This window comes from Adiantum capillus-veneris, chromosome 1, assembly GCF_014529385.1.
Source record: "Adiantum capillus-veneris isolate H3 chromosome 1, ASM1452938v2, whole genome shotgun sequence".
NCBI lineage: Eukaryota > Viridiplantae > Streptophyta > Polypodiopsida > Polypodiales > Pteridaceae > Adiantum > Adiantum capillus-veneris.
The window spans coordinates 187,639,751-187,662,364 of NC_140931.1; the positions used below are offsets into that span (position 1 = coordinate 187,639,751).

Genomic DNA, 22,614 nt, shown 5'->3' on the forward strand with positions numbered 1-22,614 from the left:
TAACTACATGTCTATGAAAGGAGACCCCCACCAATGATACGATACGCACATAAGTAGAGCTAAACAACGTGCTCAGGAACAAGAAGTTGTGCATAATAGGGGAGACATCGTCGACAGTCATCCCAGCGATATTATCACAAGTATTGTATGCAACAAAAACCTTACACATTGCAACCAGTGCTCACCAAAAACTTTACGTGAACCAATGGAAAAAGGAACCCATTGAAAATCACCCGGTTTTTGGTTAAAATTTTAGGAATTTTATCAATTTTTACACTAAAATCCTCCAAATTCAGCCAATTTCCGTCAAGGCGATCCTCCAAATTAGGTGAGAATTTTGAATTTTTGTCCTTAAAAATACACTAAAGACACTATATTACTCCAGCACTCAGCTACTACAACTAAATGCAGCAACCTATAAATTGTGTCATACCAAACCCAAAAGCTGCTTCACGTAGTAGCTATGATAGAAGCAAATTTTGAGCCCCATTGTTGATGTTGGTGATGATCTACATGATGTAGTGTCGTGTGTTAGTGCAAAGAATGCTTGCGAGTTGCTCCAGGTTGCAAACTTGAATACTATACAATAACACTGTGGGGGGGGGGGGGAGAGAGAGAGAGAGAGAGAGAGAGAGAGAGAGAGAGAGAGAGAGAGAGAGAGAGAGGATCACCCACAAGAATTGTACAGGACTCTGTGTGTGTGTGTGTGTGTGTGTGTGTGTGACAACACCCATCCAAAGAGAGAGCCGCTTAGAGTTCTGGCATGTGTGTCATTAATTTAATTTGTGTCATGGTAAGAGCGAGCGACCGCGGGTCGCGCAAGCTAGTTTTCTTAAATTGAAGTGCATTGTCATCTTCCATTTTCTTAAATTGAAGTGCATGGAATGGAACCTCATTCTTTCACAAACAATGACATTGAATTAAGGGGAAATTACCAAAATACCCCTCTAATTTGAGGAAATTCCCAAAATACCCTTCAAATTTCAAAAATTCCCAAAATGACCCTGATAATTTGTCATAAATTCCCAAAATGCCCTTCAAATTTTCCAAAATTCCTAAAATACCCCTGGTTGGGAGACTAAATTTCTCGAAAAATAAATTCTTTTGTAGGTCTTCACAAGAAGAGTGATTGTCTATCGTACAAGATGCTAAACCTACAATTTGAGTTGGTTACGTAGGCTTTGGAGATGAATTGCTTCATTATTTTTAGACATAATTGCCTTTTTTGCGATGGTAACTGGTGACAAATTACATGCTGAGCACTCAAAAACAGATCTCAATTGTCAAAAACAAATGAAGATTAGAAAATCTTGAACATTCCAACCAAAATAGATACAAGGATATTTTGGGAATTTTTGAAATTTAAGGGGTATTTTGGGAATTTCCTCAAATTAGAGGGGTATTTTGGTAATTTTCCCTTGAATTAAAGAAAGGCAAAATTGTGTGTTTTTTTTTTGGGGGCGTTGGGGGGGGGCATTTTCTGGTCGAATGCCCCTTGCACTCATTTTGCCCCGGTCTCGTATGAACCCATTCACATGCCGCCAATGGGGTGGTTTTCAACTTTTGCCTGGGAGGGGATATATATCTAATCGTAGATCGGACGGTCCAGATTATCCTAAACAAGCCTTCTGTACATCTGCTGCAGCTTCAGTTGCTTTTGGATCATCGTCCTCTTCTTCGTCTTCTTCAGGAATGGGGGAGCAGCGCTCTCTCATATCCTTCTTGTCGTACTTTCGGCGAGCTCGATCGATAGCCACGCGCGTTTTCGCCTTCATTATTTCCCTTTGCATGAGCTCCTCACGTGGACGCTCCTTGTAGGGGGTGGGCCTATACATCGCAAGTGGAATAGGAGTCCACGGAGTGCCATCCTGGTTGTAGGACACCTTTTTTGCAGCAGCTTTAGCCGGAGTGTCTGCTCCTCCATCTTTGTTTTCTTCTTCTTCGCCCTTGCCCTCGTCCTCCTCCCGATCAGTGCCTGTGAAAAGTCGAAGAAAAAACTTTTTCCAACGAAGCAGCAGCAGCGCATCTTCTTCTTCTTCTTCTTCTACTTCATCGTCATCATCATCGTGCAGATCAATATACTTGCCCTCCTCTTGATCATCGTCCTGCAGGTTCTTGATGAAGAGTCGAAGGAAAGCATCTCTCCAATGAAGTGCCAGTTGCAGGAGTCGCTTCCTGAAGGAGCTGCTAGTCTGAGTATCCTCCATAATATGGGCTTGGCTTGAACCCATTTCCGTACAACGGGCAGGATCCATTTCCTTCTGAGCAATTTGCTTTTGGCCCGACGCTGACTTTTTGGTTTTCTGCTCTAAAAGCGACTCGACCCGAGCGCTTTCACATGGGGACGGACGACCTTACAGTCAAAAAATACCTTTTTATCCCGACCAACATTAGCAAAATAGAATTGTATATAATACATCTAAACAAGAGATAAAATCACGAGGCCTCTAATGGAACACAACAACCTCCTAGAGTGAGAATGTAATATACTTCCAAGAAAGGAGTAAGGAATGATTCTAAACAATGCAAGACAAACCAAATGATCACAAATGATGTGAACAAGGTCAAGTTTGATTCTTGTGAAATTGATTAACAAGTAGCTGGGGAATGTCGAGGGAAGAATTGGGGCAACTTGGCAAAGGAAGGAAGAAAGGCAGGTGCTGGTGATCTTTGTAGATTTGGTTGGGAAACTACATTGGAAGAAATATCAAGTTGTAGAACAATAATCTACTAACATACTATGACGGAGAGGTTACAATGCCACGTGTCGACTTCTGCATGAGTTGACAAAAGACAAAAAAAAAATTATCTCACGAAATTCGCATGCGCTGGATGGCGGCTGCAGACCTTTCAAAACTTGCGCAGGCGGCTCTGGCTCTGCAACGCTTTCAAGTGCTTTCAAGTACACATTCAACCTCGGACCTACCTCGGTACCTCAAGGCTCACCTCATATGAGTTGCCAGCTTCCCTGCCCTCCATGAAGTACAACAGAGAGAGAGAGAGAGAGAGAGAAGAAGACGCACAGAAGCTCGAAGCTAAGGTTTGTCTCCTCCCCCCCCCCCCCCCCCCCCCCTTCCTTGACGCCACTGTGCACGGAGAGCAATGTCTCTCCTCTCTCGCATGTTGCTTCGTCTCCTCTCTCACATGCAGCTTCGTCTTCGTCTGCTGGTGTGAAATGCTTGATAGTAGCACAACGGTTGAATGCAGTTGTGTTGCTTGATAGTGGTACTGTGTGTGTGTGTGTGTGTGTGTGTGTGAGTGCCTCTGCCCGGTTGTAAGCATCACCCCCTGATGGCGAGGAGTCCCGTCTCTCTCTCTCTCTCTCTCTCTCTCTCTCTCTCTCTACATGAAGTTGTCAGCGTATATTCTGTGCCGCTTCTCAACGTGGCTTGAAGCTCTCAGCAACCCGACGCCTGCCTTGAAGCTCTCAGCGCTCTCAGCAATCCGACGCCTGCCTTGAAGCTCTCAGCAACCCGAAGCCTAAAGCTGATGCGCCTGCTCTCTCTCTCTCTCTCTCTCTCTCTCTCTCCAGGTTGGCTGACTGGCCTCCTCACTATCTCGCGAGTCCCAAGGGACCTAATCGCAAGAGACCTAATCTCTCCTAGTTGCCGAGCACTATGGTAGGTGCAGAAAATCTCTCTATGTCCTACGTGGCACGAGAAGGAAACACAGTACGTTACTAATGCTGGCCATTGACAGCTTTTGTGCAATCCAAGGACATGCACCAGTGACCTCTACTTGGAGCCAGGCTATGCAAGGTAGGGAAGCGCCATGAAGGCGCAACTTGATGCCCATAACGAGCTTCGCCAGAGGCTGCAGTATTGCCTTCCTCTTCTTCTTATCTCTCTCTCTCTCTCTCTCTCTCTCTCTCTCTCCCGCCTAGCAGGCAGAGCTTCAAAAGTGAAATGCAAATGAAAATTGAATTAACAATATATTTTTATTCTTATTGCATATTCTTATTTTGTGTTCCATATTCTTATTGCAGACAGCAATAAAGCGTGCAAGCCAGGCAGGTGGAGTGGAGGTGTGTTTGCAGCAGCTCAACCATTTAGGTCAACGAGGTACCTTTTTAATTCAGTTAATTACTTGATTTGTTTATGTTTATTTACACAAGGAAGGAGAGAGAGAGAGAGAGAGAGAGAGAGAGAGAGAGAGAGAAATGAAATGAAATGAAATTGTTTATGAGACCAAAAGATTTCGTCGTGTAATGTTCACACACATGGGTCCACACACACACACACACGCACACGAAGAAGAAGAAGAGAGTTTTAACGTTGTAGGAAACTATCCCAAGATATCTTAAAGATCTAGCAGACGAGGACTTGAACCCAAGACATGTTATTCTACAGGGAAATGGCATAACCAATGTACCACACTTGGGAGTCCACAAAGGTTATGACCATGTATGGCCACTAAGGAAAAAAAAACCATAAAGGTTATACATTTTTTGTCTTTTCATTAGCGCGCGCGCACACACACACACACACACACACACACACACACACGAGAAGTAGAGACTTTTAACGTTGTAGGACACAAAATTGTCCATAAGGCTTCACACACATAGAAATAAAACACACACATGCACAAAGACACATAGAGAAACAGAGAGATGAAAATGAAATGAAATGTTATATTAATGTCTTCAAAAGGCCAAAATCAACCATGAGTCCAAACTGTTACAAAACTGTGAATCTAATAGGTGTTGAAAGACTAGGACAAAAATACTACTACTACTACTACTAGAATCCATCCTCATTTGCACTCGGAGATATGTAGCCCCACAGCTACATAGTCGTCTAGATCTCCATAGCTGCTGTGCTTGACCAAGAGAGAAATAAAATGAAATGAAATGTTATGTTAATGTCTTCAAAAGGCCAAAATGACCTATGAGACCAGACGGTCACAATGTGTTGAATCTGATACAAAATGATCAAATGACAAAATGATAAAATGATAAGATAAAAGCAGACGAGGACTTGAACCCAAGACATGTCCACAAAGGTTATAACCATGTATGGCCACCGAGAAAAAAAACCCATAAAGGTTATACATTTTTTGACTTTTCATTAGCGCGCTAATATAAAACTTTCTACTTCTGGGGTGTGTGTGTGTGCGCGACTTTTCATTAGCGCGCACACACGCACACATAGAGAGACAGAGAGATGAAAATGAAATGAGATGTTATATTAACGTCTTCAAAAGGCCAAAATCAACTATGAGTCCAAACTGTTACAAAACTGTGAATATTCCACGTCTGGGCTCTAAAAGACTAGAACAAAAATACTACTACTATATATTAATACTAGAATCCATCCTCATTTGCACTCTTTGTATCGAGAGAGTATGGCTCAAATCCTCTATTGTACTCTCTGCTATGTAGCCCCATAGCTACGCAGCCATCTGGATCTCCATAGCTGATGTGCTTGACCGAGAGAGAAATAAAATGGAATGAAATGTTATGTTAATGTCTTCAAAAGGCCAAAATGACCTATGAGACCAAAATCCTCTATTGTACTCTCTGCTATGTAGCCCCATAGCTACATAGCCATCTAGATCTCCATAGGTGCTGTGCTTGACCAAGAGAGAAATAAAATGAAATGAAACGTTATGTTAATGTCTTCAAAAGGCCAAAATCAACTATGAGTCCAAACTGTTACAAAACTGTGAATCTGATACCATGTCTGGGTGCTGAAAGACTAGGACAAAAATACTACTACTACTACTACTAGAACCCATCCTCATTTGCACTCGGAGCTATGTAGCCCCACAGCTACATAGCCATCTGGATCTCCATAGCTGTTGTGCTTGACCAAGAGTGAATTAAAATGAAATGAAATGTTATGTTAATGTCTTCAAAAGTCCAAAATGACCTATGAGACCAAACGGTTACAATGTACGTGTTGAATCTGATACAAAATGAAATGACAAAATGATAAAATGATAAGTTAAAAGCAGACGAGGACTTGAACCCAAGACATGTTAATCTATAGGGAAATGGCATAACCAATCTACCACACTTGGGAGTCCACAAAGGCTATAACCATGTATGGCCACGTCCGAGAAAAAAAACCCATAAAGGTTATACATTTTTTGACTTTTCATTGGCGCGCTAATATAAAACATTGTATTTCTCGGGTGTGTGTGTGCACGCGACTTTTCATTAGCGCGCACACACGCACCCATAGAGAGACAGAGAGATGAAAATGAAATGAGATGTTATATTAATGTCTTCAAAAGGCCAAAATCAACTATCAGTCCAAACTGTTACAAAACTGTGAATATTCCATGTCTGGGTGCTAAAAGACTAGAACAAAAATACTACTACTATTAATACTAGAATCCATCCTCATTTGCACTCTTGGTATCGAGAGAGTATGGCTCAAATCCTCTATTGTATTCTCTGTTATGTAGCCCCATAGCTACACAGCCGTCTGGATCTCCATAGCTGCTGTGCTTGACCGAGAGAGAAATAAAATGGAATGAAATGTTATGTTAATGTCTTCAAAAGGCCAAAATGACCTACGAGACCAAAATCCTCTATTGTACTCTCTGCTATGTAGCCCCATAGCTACATAGCCATCCAGATCTCCATAGCTGTTGTGTTTGACCAAGAGAGAAATAAAATGAAATGAAATGTTATGTTAATGTCTTCAAAAGGCCAAAATGACCTATGAGACCAAAGGGTTACAATGTGTTGAGGACGAGGACTTGAACCCAAGACATGTTGTTCTAGAGGGAAATGGCATAACCAATCTACCACACTTGGGACTCCACAAAGGTTATAACCATGTATGGCCACCGAGAAAAAAAACCCATAAATATTATACATTTTGTGACTTTTCATTAGCGCGCACACACACATACCCCAGAAATAGAGAGTTTTAACATTGTAGGACACAAATTTGTCCATACGGCTTCACACACATTGAAATAAAACACACATACACAAAGACACATAGAGAGACATAGAGATGAAAATGAAATGAGATGCTATATTAAGGTCTTCAAAAGGCCAAAATCAACTATGAGTCCAAACTGTTATAAAACTGTGAATCTGATTACATGTCTAGGTGCTAAAAGACTAGAGGAAAAATACTACTACTACTACTACTAGAATCCATCCTTGGGAGAGAGAGAGAGAGAGAGAGAGAGAGAGAGAGAGAGAGAGAGAGAGAATAAAAAGACTAAAGTGAATAAAATTATAAGAGAGTGACATAGGGACAGATAAATGTGAGTAACAATTCCATCCAAAGATGTAGATTTTAATGTTATAGAGAGGCTTTCCAAAGATCTCGGGCTTCATGTAAATGCCTAGAGCAATTCCAATAGCTAGACCTTAGAGATTCTTGCGTAGTCTTGAAAATCAAGGCATGATACTCAAAAGGCAAGCCCAAAAGAGCCTTCATACTGAACCAAGATGGTATCTTTGTCTTCACCCTAATAAGCAAGAGGTTTTTAGGATCTTGTCTATGGAAGTATTAAAGGATCTATCTAATGATAGGCCCTCCAAATCATGCCGAGTGTGATAATTGTGGGAGGAGATGATGTCCCAAAGAGGCAAGGACTGATCTATTTTTCATATGATACGGACTGAGGGCTTCTCTCCTAATGCATTCACACATGCATTACAGTTCAAAATAATCCATAGTTTGATCACCAAAAGGTGACCACATGGATAGAAGATCACATGAAACCATTATAGATTTCAAAAAGGGTTGGATAGAGAGAATAACACGTGTGATTGAAAGATCCAGTATTGCTTCCGAACCCTATAAATGTTAGATATAGAGTGAAAGAGAGAGAGAGAGAGAGACAGAGAGAGAGAGAGAGAGAGAGAGAGAGAGAGAGAGAGAGAGAGAGAGAGAGAGAGAGAGAGAAAGAGAGGGAGATGGAGAGGGATGGGAAACAGACCTAGAAACAGACTTATTTAAAGAGACATATTGTAAAGTCAAGTTTTGTGGATGAAGTCCTAGAGCAACTACACTTACAATGTCACTCTTTTTTTTCTTAGGAACTTTATGGAACCTAAGGTATCTGCTGAATGTTTTGGTTATGGATTGGAAGCGATGGAGATAGTAATGGATCATATAATGATTCACTACTCTCCGGAAAACAAAGCTGACTTCTTTCAAAGCATTGTTCGAGGTTTCTTTCCGGGTGTTACTATAGAAGAAGCTTGGAGATTAACCTACAACCGCACTTCCATGACTCGAGATGGGACACCCTTTCACCAGGTGTTTGTCAGAATCCAAAATGATCCCAGTCAATGGTTTCGCAACCTACGCCTTTTGCAGATTCGAGTAAAGATGGGATACTCAGATGCCCTCTACCTTGATTCTGAGTTAGGTTGTTGTTCTATATCTGAAGTTTATAGCAAAATTAATGCACTAAAGAGCATTGTAGGACCTGATAAGATAGAGAATCATAAGGAGCCTATTTTCAAGCGTCCTAGTGCTAAACGCTCTTTTCCTATTTTCAAATGTAGATGGGGTTGATCATGTATTGAGAAAAACTCTTATATAGTGAACAAAAGTGATTCATGAGCATTTTGGTTTGTTTTCCACTTCTCATGCAATCCTTTGTTGTTTTTCACATCTAGATAGAGATGATGTATTTTTTTGATTCTAAAAAGCAAGCACTTAAAAAGTGAATATTCTATGAGGTTTACTTTTTAATTTACAAGCATTCAAACCTTCTCTTTCGTTGTCACATTTCTCTTTACAACCACTGTAGTTTTTTGTGTACAGTAAAATGGAGATTAGTTGTGCCATCCCATTGGCTATTGCAACCAACGGCTTGATATCTTCTGGGATAGCTGTAAGTGCATCAACGGATGAAGAGGAGATACTATCATCTCTTCCTACTATTCGCAATGTGCGTGCAACAAAGAGAGCAGCTCGAAATGTCGGGAGGAATAGTGCATCTGCTAATGAACGGGAGATACTTTCATCTCTTCGTATTCGAAATGTGCGTGCGGCAAAGAGAGCAGCTCAAAATGTCGAGTGGAATTCGAAGAGGCAAATTATTGAAACCTTGCTAGGGATCAAAGCCTCCTGCAATAGGATGGAGACAATGCAAACCAATGTCTCGGATGTGGTTGAAACTTTAAGCTCTGCATTGGAGATTGAAAGTGGGATACTATGGAAATTGCGAGAAGAGACAAAAGCATTAAACTTGCAAAGATTAGAGAGTGAGGCATGCATGAGAGAGAAACTTTCCAAAGTTGAGGATTCTCAAAAGATAATATTGGCATCTATTGAGAATCTTCGAAAAGAGTTTTCTCGGAGTCAACGTGAATCAAAAGGACGAATACAAGACAATAATCTACGACAAACGTGCCAGGATTGAGATGTATCGTCAACAAGCTCGGTGCTTTGACAAAGGTTCAAGGTTCAAGACTTTCAGATATCCGAGCTACCTCAAATAAATTAAGTGCTTTGGCGCAGTGTCAAGTTTCTCAACGACCTAATCCTACTAATTCTACTAATGGTAGAAATATGTAATTTTTTGTTGTATCTTCATCAAACTGTTCTCTTTAATTGAGTCAAGCCGTTGTGTCAAATGTATTTAGTCCTACTTATGGTAGAAATATGTAATGTTATGTTGTATCTTCATCAAATTGTACTTTTTAATTGAGTCACTATCAATGTGTCAAATGTATTTAGGTTAGAGGATATAATTAGATGTCTCAGTTTATATTGATTTTTATTATGCATAATTATAAGAATGTTCTTTTAGTGGCAAACCAATTATATCAGGTATATTGTATTTATATGAGATCTATTTGCACCTGATTTCATAGATGGTATCTGGACCACGAATATTATCACCTGGTCATGCACGACGTAGTTGACTGTGTGATGATTCACGAAAGGCGAGGAGCCAAATAGCACGAGAGATAACAAGGCATTCACTACAAAGTACTATTGGAACTTTATTGGAGTGCAATGAAAGGCAGAGCATGCATGATGTACATGAAGGAAACTCTGAATCCATGAATGTTAGGACAACAATGAATATAGTAGAGGGAAACTATTCTAAAGTAGAAAAGCATTGTTTGTCCATCCGCTTTGAATATCCAACATCTCTCCTTTTACATCACAAGTCTATGGCACCAGTTCTATCCAAAAAACTGTGTGTTGCAAAACTTAGGAAGCTTAGATTATATTTTCTCCAAATGTGGAGCAAAGGCCTGGAAGGACGAAGGAAAGACTATCCAAACATTTGTGGGTAAATATTGCTGCTCTGATGGAAAAGTCCAATTACTTCCTCTGAATGAGCCACCAAATAAATTGAAAGATTTGATGAGCTAAACCACAACAAGAAGTAGACATTTCTTACAAAACATTCGAGGATATAATAATGCATTGGCATTTGTGTCTCTTGGTGCCCATATCGATGAGACTATTAATTATGGTGACAGAGGTGTATACACTTTTAAGGTTCACGGCTCTGTCTATCATAGCATTGGTTCTTTAGCGCTAGCCGAAGGACAAAATGAAGTCCCACGCTTTGCACAATTATATATTTTTGATACCGAACATGAGTTGAGCAACAGATTGCATCATGTTTCAAATTTAGATCGTAGTATTCTAGAGTGTTTACAAGTGATGATGCATAGAGTAAATCATTATGCAAATGCTCTACGATCTGTTGCTTCTTTGTCTGGAGATGCTATTGTACCGAATATGAGGATGGTTATTGCGGAGCATCGTTGTGATGGTTGGCAATATCTTGCACCAAGGGGTTCTGAAGTTGCTGCAATTATGCCAGGACAAGGGGATGATAGAAATATTGGATATCGCGACATTGTACTGAATTTTCGACACGGGGGTTTGAAAAGAATCTCCAGCATGCATCGAAGTTCCAAGATATGATGCATTTACTTATCAAGCAAGCGGTATTTGGAGAGGTAATTGGACATGTTTCAGTGATTAAGTTTCAGAAGAGAGGTCTTCCTCATGCACATATATTGTTGATACTTGCATCCGAATATAAACCCATAGATACATTACACTATGACAAGTTGGTTTGTGCAGAGCTCCCTGACAAGAATGTGTTTCCAGAATTATTTGATGTAGTGAGTCGTTGTAATGTTCATGGGCCATGTGGTCCTTGGAACCCACGTTCTCCATGTATGGTTGATGGTAAGTGTAGATTTAAGTTTCCACGAACATTTTCTACGTCTACAAATGTAAACAAAAGTGGATATCCTGTGTATATGAGAAGAGATGATGGAAGGTTTGTTACGTCTAAAAATTACAATTTAGATAATCGTTGGGTTGTTCCTTATAGCCCTCTCTTATCATTAAGATACCAAGCCCATATCAATGTGGAGATTTTCTCAACTGTCATTGCCGTGAAATACGTCTACAAGGGACATGATCGAGCCACTGTTGTCCTTCAAGATGGTGAAGGAGCTACTGATGAGATCAAGAGTTATCTCAATGCACGTTATATTTCTGCATCTGAGGCTATGTGGAGAATATTTGGCTTCGACATGCATAGTGAAAGGCCAGCTATATATTCAACGATTGCAAGTACACCTTCCATTGTAGAATATGGTTACGTTTCAAGATGGTGATGATGTATCGCATTTGCTAGATAATGAACAAAATAGAAAAAATACCTTGACAGAATGGTTTGTTGCAAATCAAAACTATCCTCAAGCAAATAGATTCACATATACTGACTTTCCAAATGGTTCGGTATGGAATAAAAGTCGAAAGGCATGGTCTCCACGACCTTAGGGTGTTTCTATTGGAAGAATGTATAATATTGTCCCTACTGCTGGTGAGGTTTATTACCTACGAATGCTTCTCAATATTTTCAAGGGATGTAAGTGTTTTGAAGACTTGGGTATATATGATGGTCACCTCTATGATACATACAAGGAGGCATGTATAGCTAGAGGATTATTGCAAGATGATGAAGAATGGTCAATTTGCCTTCAAGAGAAATCTTTTTTTCAAAATGGAATGCAGTTGAGACAACCGTTTGCAATCATATTAGTCTTTTGTGAGCCACTTCATCCGGCTGGTCTTTGGGACAGGTTTTGTACTGAATTTTGTGAGGACTATGTTTATGCCCTAAGGATGCGTATTTCATATGCAAGTGTGCAATTTGATGTAGCAAAAAATCAAGCTTTGCTTCATATAGAATTCTTTTTGCAACAACATGGCAAGAGGCTTTGTGATTATATGTTGCCTGCAATAGACTCAACATTGGTATCCTTAAGTGAAAATGGTGCTAGCTATGGCTGAAGAAACAATGTTCAATGTTGATGAACAAAGTAGTATAGCAGATTGTATGGAGACTTCCTTAAATGACGATCAGCGAGATGCTTATCACCAAGTGCTACAAGCTGTTGACACACATTCAGAGAAGTTATTTTTCCTAGATGGTCCTAGTGGCTCGGGAAAAACTTACTTATATAATACACTTCTTTCACGAGTGCGAGGAAGTTGTAGAGTTTCTCTTGCATGTGCATCCTCCGGTATTGCAGCTTTGCTTTTGAGTAATGGAAGAACTGGTCATTCTAGGTTTAAGATACCTTTGGAGCTTCACTCTGAAGCAACTTGCAATATAAAGGTAAATAGTTAACTTGCAAAACTTCTAAGGAATGTAGCTTTACTTATATGGGATGAAGCTCCAATGACACATCGCTATGCGTTTGAAACAGTGGACAGAACTTTAAGAGATATTATGCAACGAGATACTTTGTTTGGTGGAAAAGTTATTTTGCTTGGAGGTGACTTTCAACAAATACTACCTGTTGTACCAAAAGGTAGTCGTACAGACATTGTAAATGCTTCGTTGTGTCATTCTTACATATGGAAATACACGAAGATATTGAGGCTTTCTAAAAATATGCGTATAGTTGATTGCGGTTCAAATTCACTTCAACAATTAAAGCTTTTCCCGTTGGGTACTTGATATTGGTAAAGGGGTTATGGATGATGGAGGAGACATAGATAGAGTCAAAATACCTTCACACATGATGCTTCTAGGAAATAGTGTGGCAGATCTTCTAAGCTTTATATATGGAGATTTGTGTCATTTGCAAGATCATGCAAGTTTTTTCAGAGATCGAGCAATACTTGCTCCACGGAATAAAGAGGTGGATTTAATTAATGACTATGCATTGCAAAGAATGCATGGAGATTGCAAAGAGTATCTGAGTGCAGATTCAATTTGTATGTCAGAGGAAAACACACATTTGTACACAATTGAATATCTGAATAGCCTTACTCTTGGTGGTGGTTTTCCACCTCATGCTTTAGTCTTGAAAGAAAATGCTCCTATCATGTTGCTGCGAAATTTGGATCCAAGACGTGGATTATGCAACAGAACTAGATTGATATGCAAGCAATTTCATCATAAGGTAATTGAGGCAGAGATAGTTACAGGATCAAATATTGGAGAGAGCGTTTTTCTTCCGAGGATTGACTTTATTATTGGAAGCCATCAGGGGCTTCCATTTCAAATGAAGCGTCATCAGTTTCCAATCAGGCTTGCTTTTGGGTTGACTATCAACAAAGCACAAGGGCAAACACTTGGAATAATTGGGCTATATCTTGCATCATCGACCTTCTCTCATGGACAGTTGTGTTGGGGTTAAGGCCTATGTGCCTTGACCGGTCACCCAGGTCATGGGCGCCCGCCCACTGTTACCCTATACTTATAGTGAGTATACTGTATAGGGGGAGTGCCACTTCACAGTCTCCCCACCCATATCTGCGTTGTGTGTCTCCTTCTCTCTCTCTCTCTCACTCTCCGTCTGTGGTGCTCCCCGATCCCCTTCATGTTGGTATCAGAGCTATGGTGACCGCGGAGAGCACGACGGCTTTGAGAGCTTCGAGGCGATAGCTCGCTCGCTCTCGACGGTAGAGAGATTAAGAAAGCTTGAAAGCTTTGTGATAATGCAATGGGAGCTTGTGAGCTCAGTTGAGAGTGATTTATGCTCTTGTGGAAGCTCAGAAAGGAGTGTCGAAGATTGTGTGTAAGTGAAGGTGCTGCCCTAAAACTGTGTGCGCAGTAGCACTGTTTTCAGATTCGTATTTCTCCTTCTAGAATGCAGATCTGAGAATTCTATTCGCCAAGCTCATCTGTTTCGACGTGGTCTACATCTTTGCGGGAGAAACTTTTTGCAAATTCCTCACTGTTTTGCAGATATTCAGCTCAGACTAACTGTATACAGAAATTCCATATTTTCTGTTGTCGCATTGTGTGCGAGTTTGATGCACTTTTGGAAGCACGGGAGATGCTTGAAGTTGAGTGCATAAATTCTGAGCTGAAGATGCAATTGCAACTTGTGTTAAGCTTGTGGTTTGAGGGTTTTTTGGTAGACTTGGGCAACGAAGTATGGAGGCGTTTACACACCACCGAAGCGGTCTCTTGAGAGACGCAGGTTTTTGGAGCACACAGGTGGAGCTTCTTTCACTGGTTTTCACATGATACTTTGGCAGTGATTTTGTGCTTGGATTCATGGTTGCGAATGGTTTGCATATGGTTATGGCGCATGGTTGATGCCCATTATACATGCATTTTGGCGAGCACTTTCAAGTGCTGGTGAGCTCTCTTGAGAGCATTGTTTTCGCATTGATCAAGTTTCCGGATTGCAAATCTTTTGGCACTTGCTTACGCGCGGTCACTCCGTTGATGTACGTTGAGTGCGGATTGCCATTGTATGTGAAAATGTGGAGCCATTTTAGCATTTCTACTCATTGGCATTGAGTAGTGTTATGGTTTATGGTAAAGATTGTACTTGAGTTTTTTGCTCAATTTTCAGGGAAAATTCTGTCGGATTTTTTCCAGATTCTCGCCATAGTTTGTGATCGAGTGTTTACTCTCACTTTGACAGGTTTTGTCAGTTTGGACACAGTTTTGTGTTTTTGTATCCACTCTCGCAAGAGTGAGGAGTTGTGTATCTTTCTTTGCTTGAGACAATGGTTTGCTCTCGGGTGGGAGAGTCTTGTGATCTCGAGCATTGTTTGCCATAGTTTTGCAGAGTTTATGCATGTATGTTGAGTGTAGTTTGATGCGCATTGATTGCTCATTGTATTGAGCTTGCAGGACAATGGTTATTGTGTGTTGATAGCCATTGTGCGTCGAAACTCTGGCAAAATTTTCCCAGGAGTTTTATGCGTATCATTTATGTGATCTAGGTAGAGATTGCGGGTTGCACTCAGCATTTGCGTGCGGTGTTCTCTACAGGTGGGAGATTTGTGCGTGTGTATGCATCGATACCGCACAGTGTGGGCTTGGTGATTAGCTCACATATTGCAGTGTGATACTAGAGCATGCGAGGCTTGTATTGACATTGCGGGAGCTCTATTTTGGAGTGTGTCTAACAGGTTTTACATTGTGTTTCTGGCCATATTTGTAGAAAGTTTCCAGGTGTTGTTGGTGAGGTGGTTTTGCTATCTAGCTTGCTACTTGTGCTCATGGCAGAGACAAGTGATCGATCAGATTGTGACCTCTCACAAATGCGCGTGGAGAGTGTGTATGCTTGATGCATTGACACAGCGAGGGTTGCATCGACCATTGAGTGGTGATGCAGGTAGACCTTCAAACATGTCTGACAATCAGTGGTAGGAGCTAGAGGAGATGGCACTATCTACACTCTCTTTCAACCTTGCGGAATCTATATATGCTCTTGTTATGTATGAGACTACTTCAAGAGCACTTTGGCGCAGATTACATGATATGTATGATAGATCTGAGTCATCAAGGACTCGTGTGAGACATGTACATTCACGAGTACGCCGACAGGTAACATGTTGGTATTGTGGTCATTCTGGACACGTTAGACGACGCTGTTTTCGTTGTATGCGACATCGTAGGAGACATGGCAGTCTCAGAGATGTATGTAGTGATGCCATGCACTCAGTTGCTTTGACAGTTGAGGCACATGTAGTGTCGGAGTATACTAGTGATAGGGATGTCACTTTTACCTCGAGCTATGCACGAGATGCTATACATGTGGATAGTGCACTCCCTTCGCAGTGGTTGCTAGACGCAGATGCTATGATTCATGTCACGCCGCATCGTGCATGGTTTTGTAGCTATTCTAGCGGGATGCTTGGTAGTGTACGTTTGACCGATGGATCGGTTTATGCGATAGCAGGTGCAGGAGATGTGAGACTGTCATTACCGAGTGGTGCACTTACTTGTTACGACATGTGCGCTATGTACCAGATTTGACAGTGAGTTTGATCTCGATTGGTTAGCTTAGAGATTGTGGATGTCAGATTTCGCTACGAGAGTGAGATTTTGTGATGCGTTTGGGTTCGCTAGTGATTGTGAGAGGTGCCAGGAGTGGTACAGGTTACCCATTGCATGTGGATCATGAGAGAGACGATGTTGTCTCTGTGATCATGCAGCCAGGTAGAGAGTGAGAGAGCAGGCGAGTCTCTTTTGCTTGTGGATTGCAGAATGCTTTGCATGGAGTGCAGAGCAGTGACCTTGTTGTGCAGGTTGCGTCTACAGATGCACAGGTAGAGCGGGACAGCTCTAGTGAGTCACAGCAAGATGAGTCATCAGAGGTGATGACAGAGATGACTCACATGGATGTTGAAATGTCGATTATTGTGGAGTCATTTCTTGATATGATTATGCCAGAGCTTGATGCAGATTCAGGACAGATGGATGCTTTTGGTACACGTGTGATATGTGGTCGGCATGAGGAGTCACTCCAGAGCTCGGAGTTAGAGTGCCATGGTCTCTATGATAGGGGACAGGATTGCCATGAGTTGAGTTCTGAGTTGGAGGTGGCAGAGGTTGCCAGGGTTGCATCAACGTTCGGTGTCCTCATGTACGAGATGCTGATCTCGAGGCCCAACATAGCAGCTGCAGTGGGAGAATTTGCAGCAGGATTGATTAGTTGTTCGATCACTAATCTCGGCATAGAGCATAGGGGAGGTTTGCAGGTATTGGACCGATACTTGCAGGAGTGTATGAGCTCTCGTAGACTACTTGCAGAGCTTGGAGCTAGCTCTGTGTGGCTTCCGCAGTGGGATGTTTGTCTATCAGTAGAGCCGGATGCACTAACTCATCGAGAGTCAGTGGGCATAGGTTGAGAGAATATCTCACCTTCTATTAGTTTTACTCTACTAGATCTTGCTTAAAGGCACATTGGCCTTTAAGTGGGAGGTTGTTGGGATTAAGGCCTATGTGCCTTGACCGGTCGCCCAGGTCATGGGTGCCCGCCCACTGTTACCCTATACTTATAGTGAGTATACTGTATAGGGGGAGCTGCCACTTCACAGTCTCCCCACCCATATCTGCGTTGTGTGTCTCCTTCTCTCTCTCTCTCTCTCTCTCTCTCTCTCTCTCTCTCCGTCTGTGGTGCTCCCCGATCCCCTTCAAGTTGTATGTTGCAATGTCACGTGTACGCAGTGCAGCTTCTATGAGGATTGTTGTCAATACTGAAAACACTCAAGCGGAGTGTTACTACACTCCAAACATTGTATTCAAGGAAGTAATACAACTAGCGACCTCATAACCATAAGTTCAAATTGACATTGTGGCTCACTTAAAGTCAGACACACTTGATGTTAAATTTTATTCATATCTCTTAGATCAAAGTATTGCCCACAGATGGATCCTCGACGCACTGTCTCCTATGTAGTGGGTCACGTCACTGAATACATTCGAGGTATTTATCTTCTTTTTTAAATTAGTTTATTAACTTGACCTATTATTTTCTTGAGAAGATTGGCTTATACATTGACTTACTCTGTTGAAGATCCACCGCAATGGAGGGGAAGAGTTCCTACTATGTTTTTGGTGATCTTATTTGATCAAACTCATATTATATTGTAAGAATTTTTATATATGGTATATTTGTAGTTTTAAGCTTTTATTGCTCTACATAATTCATGGATGCCTTTGCAGAGATCACTCCCATCGAAGTTTTATCATCGTAGGTATTTATGAAATGCTATATTTAGGTAGAGATATGTCCATGGAAGTTCTTGGATATTACCATGTTGCCTTTTCTTCGAACCACAAGCATCGTCAAATTCAAGTTAATATTTGGTTTGTGAGTGACGAAAGACCAGTCAATGCACAACAGGTAGGAGTTGTTGGAGACCGCACTACACCATATCGATTGACCATATCGATTGAGGATATTTACTCAAGTTGAAACACCACCCCGTATCTTGCAAAATGTATACAACATAGGTCCTTGGACTTATAGAATCCCTAATGTGGTCTCTGGTAGGCTACACTTTGAATAACTATTTTGTATTCTCTTTGTAAAGTTGTGAAATTTCAAAGTCTTTTGAATTGATTTCATTCCTCTCTCTCTCTCTCTCTCTCTCTCTCTCTCTCTCAAATCCTTCACTAGAACAAAAGAAAGAAGGACATGATTCTCTACGACATGAACCTCAAAGTCTTCTTTATTCTTTCATATTTATTCCTCTTAAACTTCCAAATCTGTGATGTTAGAGCAGATAAAGAATGGCACGACACATCATGGTTTCGTACACCCTCAATGATGTACCTATTTATATTAGAGATATGTAAATGTAAAATCTTATCTTTGTTATTTACTTTTACTATGAATGAGAACTTTTTGGCCTTTATTTTGTATGTTTACACGTGTAACATGTTTTCTAGATCCTCCATTGTGGAGGGTCCTGCACATGCTGAGGATATTGTTCGTATTGTTGAGGATTTTGAGATCCTTCGATGCGTATAACTTAAACTTGAATCCATATGACGTTAAATGTGTTGTTACTTTTTAGGGCTAAATGGTTGGTTGTTATTTTCATTTCAGGCTTCAATATTATTGTAGACACTATGTCTTGGCATTATATGAAACACCATATTTTAGAAGTATTGTAAGTTATTATCACATAGAGTTTGATATAGATGATATGCGAATCACTGTACGATCGAGAGTTAGATATGCAACGCCCTCTCAATTGAAAATTTTCATACGGTCTTTACGGAGTGAATGAATGGATGTTTAGAATCTATTCTTTGGGTGAATCACCTCGATGCCTCGGTCGCAGTGTTTGACGTGTCAGACCTTGGATCTTGAGAGTTCCAAGTAGAGTGCGTCATAGACTCAACTTCTCTAAATAATCTAACACTTTGATTTATTGTTTATGCATTTTAAGTACCATATTTTTTTAGTTACTGTTGGCTTATTGAAGTGGGTTTTTATCTACTACATAGGTTAATGTGTATGTGTGTGTGTGTGTGTGTGTGAGAGAGAGAGAGAGAGAGAGAGAGAGAGAGAGAGAGAGATTTACGAATTGTTAATGTAGGTTAACATGGATCATGATGTATTGGTTATTCTCCCATTACATATAAGGCTGATTTATATTTGAAAGTTAAGGAAGAGTACATTTGTCAAAGATATGGTACATGGTGTTAGTGGCATCATTGAGTGTATTCATATGCTGATGGGTGGTATAGAAATTGTGGACAGTTAAGCATTACACTATGCAAGGTATCACAAATATTGAGCGAAATAAAATTGATGAGAGTCCTACAAGAACTACGTATGGTTGATATTTATCATGTCAATGTTTGTGGTTGTGATATTCAGTTACGAAAGATATATCACAATCACAAATCTTACATTTCGGATGAAGAGTTCGCAATTTTGAAAATAAGTGTAAAGTTTATCGATGCAGTATATTGGAGTGATCCTCATCCGTCCACTTATAGAGTAGAATATGAGTCGTAAACAAAAAATTTAAGATTGTTGTAAATGACTTTGACCTAATGAACCTCTTGACACTTTTTGGCATGACAATTAGTAATTGAAGTGTTCATATTACGCTTATATTTTTTTAAAATGTTTTAAGTGACCATGTTCATCTCTCTGTCTCTCTCTCATTTTAAACTTTGAGTACTAATGTTGTCTTCTTTTTTTGCAGCCAATTGAATGGCCCACGAAATTGTGAATATTTTTCCAAGTGTAAAATTTTTTATTGTTGATGCTTTTGAAGAAAATTTGTTACCTACTGAACGGGGATGGCAATGGGCATGGGAAGTCGTTGAAAAAAACTACACTGTTTGAGGATCTTATGTAGATGAAGAGTTGGACACGATTTACTTGATCCTTATTTCTTTCCCAACATTAGGCTTATGTTTTTAAAGCAAGAGCTTGGGTTGATTCGTCATTACAAGATTTACTTGAACTGAGTTCAAAAAATAGATTTAAGAAAAGTTTGTAGAGCTCCAACGCAATATCTTGATCCAGTTGAAGTAGCACGACTTAAAGTTCTATGCAGATATGTTCTTGAGACTTTTAGGCAATAATGTAAACTGTTTTTTTTTTAAATATCTTTAGTCATGTGCTTTTATGTAATCTTTGTGTGCGTACGCACGCTCGCAAAAAGAATTGAATGTACCAGGAGTAGTTTAAAGGGACCAAAGATAGAAAGTGTCGATCATGTGAGTGTCTATCGTGTATGTGTCATGAAGAAATGTATAAAGATCCACACACACACAAACACATACAAAGTGAGGTGGTAAGAGCGAGCGAGTCTCGTCGGTAGGCGGGGCGCGCGAGCTAGTCTTATCTAAATTAAAGTTTTCTTCACAAATTTAGGCTACTCCAGAGGTTTTAATCCAAACATAGTCTAGTCTTGCATTGTCATAAAATGATGTGTCTTGAATCCTTTGATTGCATTTTCTTTGTAGAAGCATAGCTTGCAACGAAGTCAGTGTAGACTTGCTCTATTGGGCACATTCACTCAAGTTGAATTCACTCAAATTCAAATCATCAAGAGATGCATGTAATATCGTAGCATTCACCAACTTCGACACCTCAAGCAAATTTATTCAGTCCATGTCACAAAATAATTTCAGTTGATGATCAGTAGGAAAACTCAAATTCAAATCATCAAGAGATGCATGTAATATCGTAGCATTCACCAACTTCGACACCTCAAGCAAATTTATTCAGTCCATGTCACAAAATAATTTCAGTTGATGATCAGTAGGAAAACTCAAATTCAAATCATCAAGAGATGTGTGTAATATCGCAACATTCACCAACTAATTTGACACCTCAAGCAAACTTATTCAGTTCTTGTCTCAAAATAACTTCACCTGATCAAGAGGCAAAATTGCTACCAACTGTACATGCGAACAACAGCATTTGGCGGACCCCCATCATAACATCCACTTTGACAATGTTAAACCAACTTGAGTGAATGTGCCCAATAAAGCAGGTCTGCATGCATAACTTCCATTTTCAAAAGCATGTACAATTTGATTATCATGTAAGAAATGGGTCCTTCCCCCATAACCATACAAGGTCTCAAGTTTTGACCTAATTTGTGGCAAGAAATACATGAATCCGCAACAAAAATCTCACATTACAATACAAAAAGCTTTATGATATCATGCATCCAAAAGAGCACAACTAAAATCTATGTTTACATGAAGTGCTTACTTTTGTGTCCCCTTGGAGGTTTCAAGTCTTGTTGCCGTCCATAGAGATGGATGCTACATTTTTTATTCCTTCATTGCATCTACAAAATCAACAGAAAACATATCTTAACCTTACAAGGAAATACTTTGAAAGGACACAATCGCAAACAATTTCAGCTATTCCAAGCCTTGACAATGTAAAGACTATTTGGAGGCATAAGTAGAAACTCACCTTCATGTATTGGTACTTTCATGTTGGTTTTTTTGCAATGTTATCACTCCACGGACCTAATCTTAACTGTTCTCACTCTTCCTTATCTTGCTCATCAAGAACCCCATCATCCCCATAACCAAGCTCTCCATCACCTCGACATCCAGATTCACTGCAATAGCCATCTTCAAGACTCTGTGATTCACTAACAATGTAAGCATGAAGAATATCAACCATCTATTTGTTGCACCAATCCCTCTCCCTTCAAGGATAGTTGTGAGTCCCAATTAATGCCACCACTATCCCCTATAAAAGAAGAGTTTCCTGCTTCAATCAGTCTCAAGCATTGGAAAATCAAAGCAGGTGGCAGATGCAACAGAGGCTTATCCCTTGGATGAGAGACCAAAAATCTCCATCGATAGTTTGCCCTTCTGGAATAGGATCAGACCTTGCAGAAAATGCATTGTTAGCTTGCATGAGTGTCAAGTAATTAGAGGCCATTTTTCCCTTCAGTTTGAGTGTCAAGGGCCGTAGATAGCGACACACTCACCTGCAATAGTGGAAGTTTGTCTTTCTGATTTTGGGTCAGAGGCTACAGGCTACAGGTTGACATTTGCTGCTATAGATGTATGGCAAGCTTGCCCAAGGGGGTCAGAGGTGTTGCAAATGACCGGCACTTCTATTTGATGATACCTAGCCATCAAATCCACAAATAACATCATGGTCAAGAGAGAAGAAGCCAGATGCGCAAAAGACAATCGAGATAGAGTTGATCAGCCTTTTTCTCTCTAGTGCGTCAGCTACCCCCGGCCTGAATTCCATTGCCTGAGCCTCGAACTCACAATATTGTGCCATTGCTGCCCGTATCTTGCTTCACGCTTCCCTATTTGGCGCGAGTAATGCCATCCAGCTAGTCAATCACCCCTACAAACCTCAAACTTGAAGCTTGCCTGTAGCTATACCCATATCCCTCTTGCTTAGCGGGCAAACGCTTC

At 40.5% G+C, this 22,614-nt stretch overlaps 1 protein-coding gene and 1 long non-coding RNA gene across 3 annotated transcripts; one reads left to right on the forward strand and one right to left on the reverse strand.

The window, feature by feature from the left end:
* Positions 1-1,604: 1,604 nt before the first annotated feature.
* LOC147466184 (uncharacterized) lies at positions 1,605-2,255 on the reverse strand. The gene has a single exon (XM_086513434.1). It carries the CDS (start codon positions 2,253-2,255, stop codon positions 1,611-1,613), a length of 645 nt encoding a protein of 214 aa, XP_086369560.1. The 3' UTR covers positions 1,605-1,610.
* Positions 2,256-2,910: 655 nt separating this feature from the next.
* On the forward strand, positions 2,911-20,174 carry LOC147466185 (uncharacterized). 2 transcript variants are annotated; one of them, XR_015188258.1, is made up of 3 exons: positions 2,911-3,040; positions 3,986-4,061; positions 19,905-20,174. It is a non-coding gene; the product is annotated as an uncharacterized LOC147466185 (long non-coding RNA). The 2 variants fall into 2 exon arrangements; XR_015188259.1 differs by lacking the exon at positions 19,905-20,174 and adding an exon at positions 8,015-8,436.
* The last annotated feature ends 2,440 nt before the right edge of the window (positions 20,175-22,614 follow it).

Coding starts and splice junctions, on each gene's coding strand:
- LOC147466184 (XM_086513434.1), bottom strand. CDS start 2,255: ATGGATCCTGCCCGTTGTACGGAAATGGGTTCAAGCCAAGCCCATATT.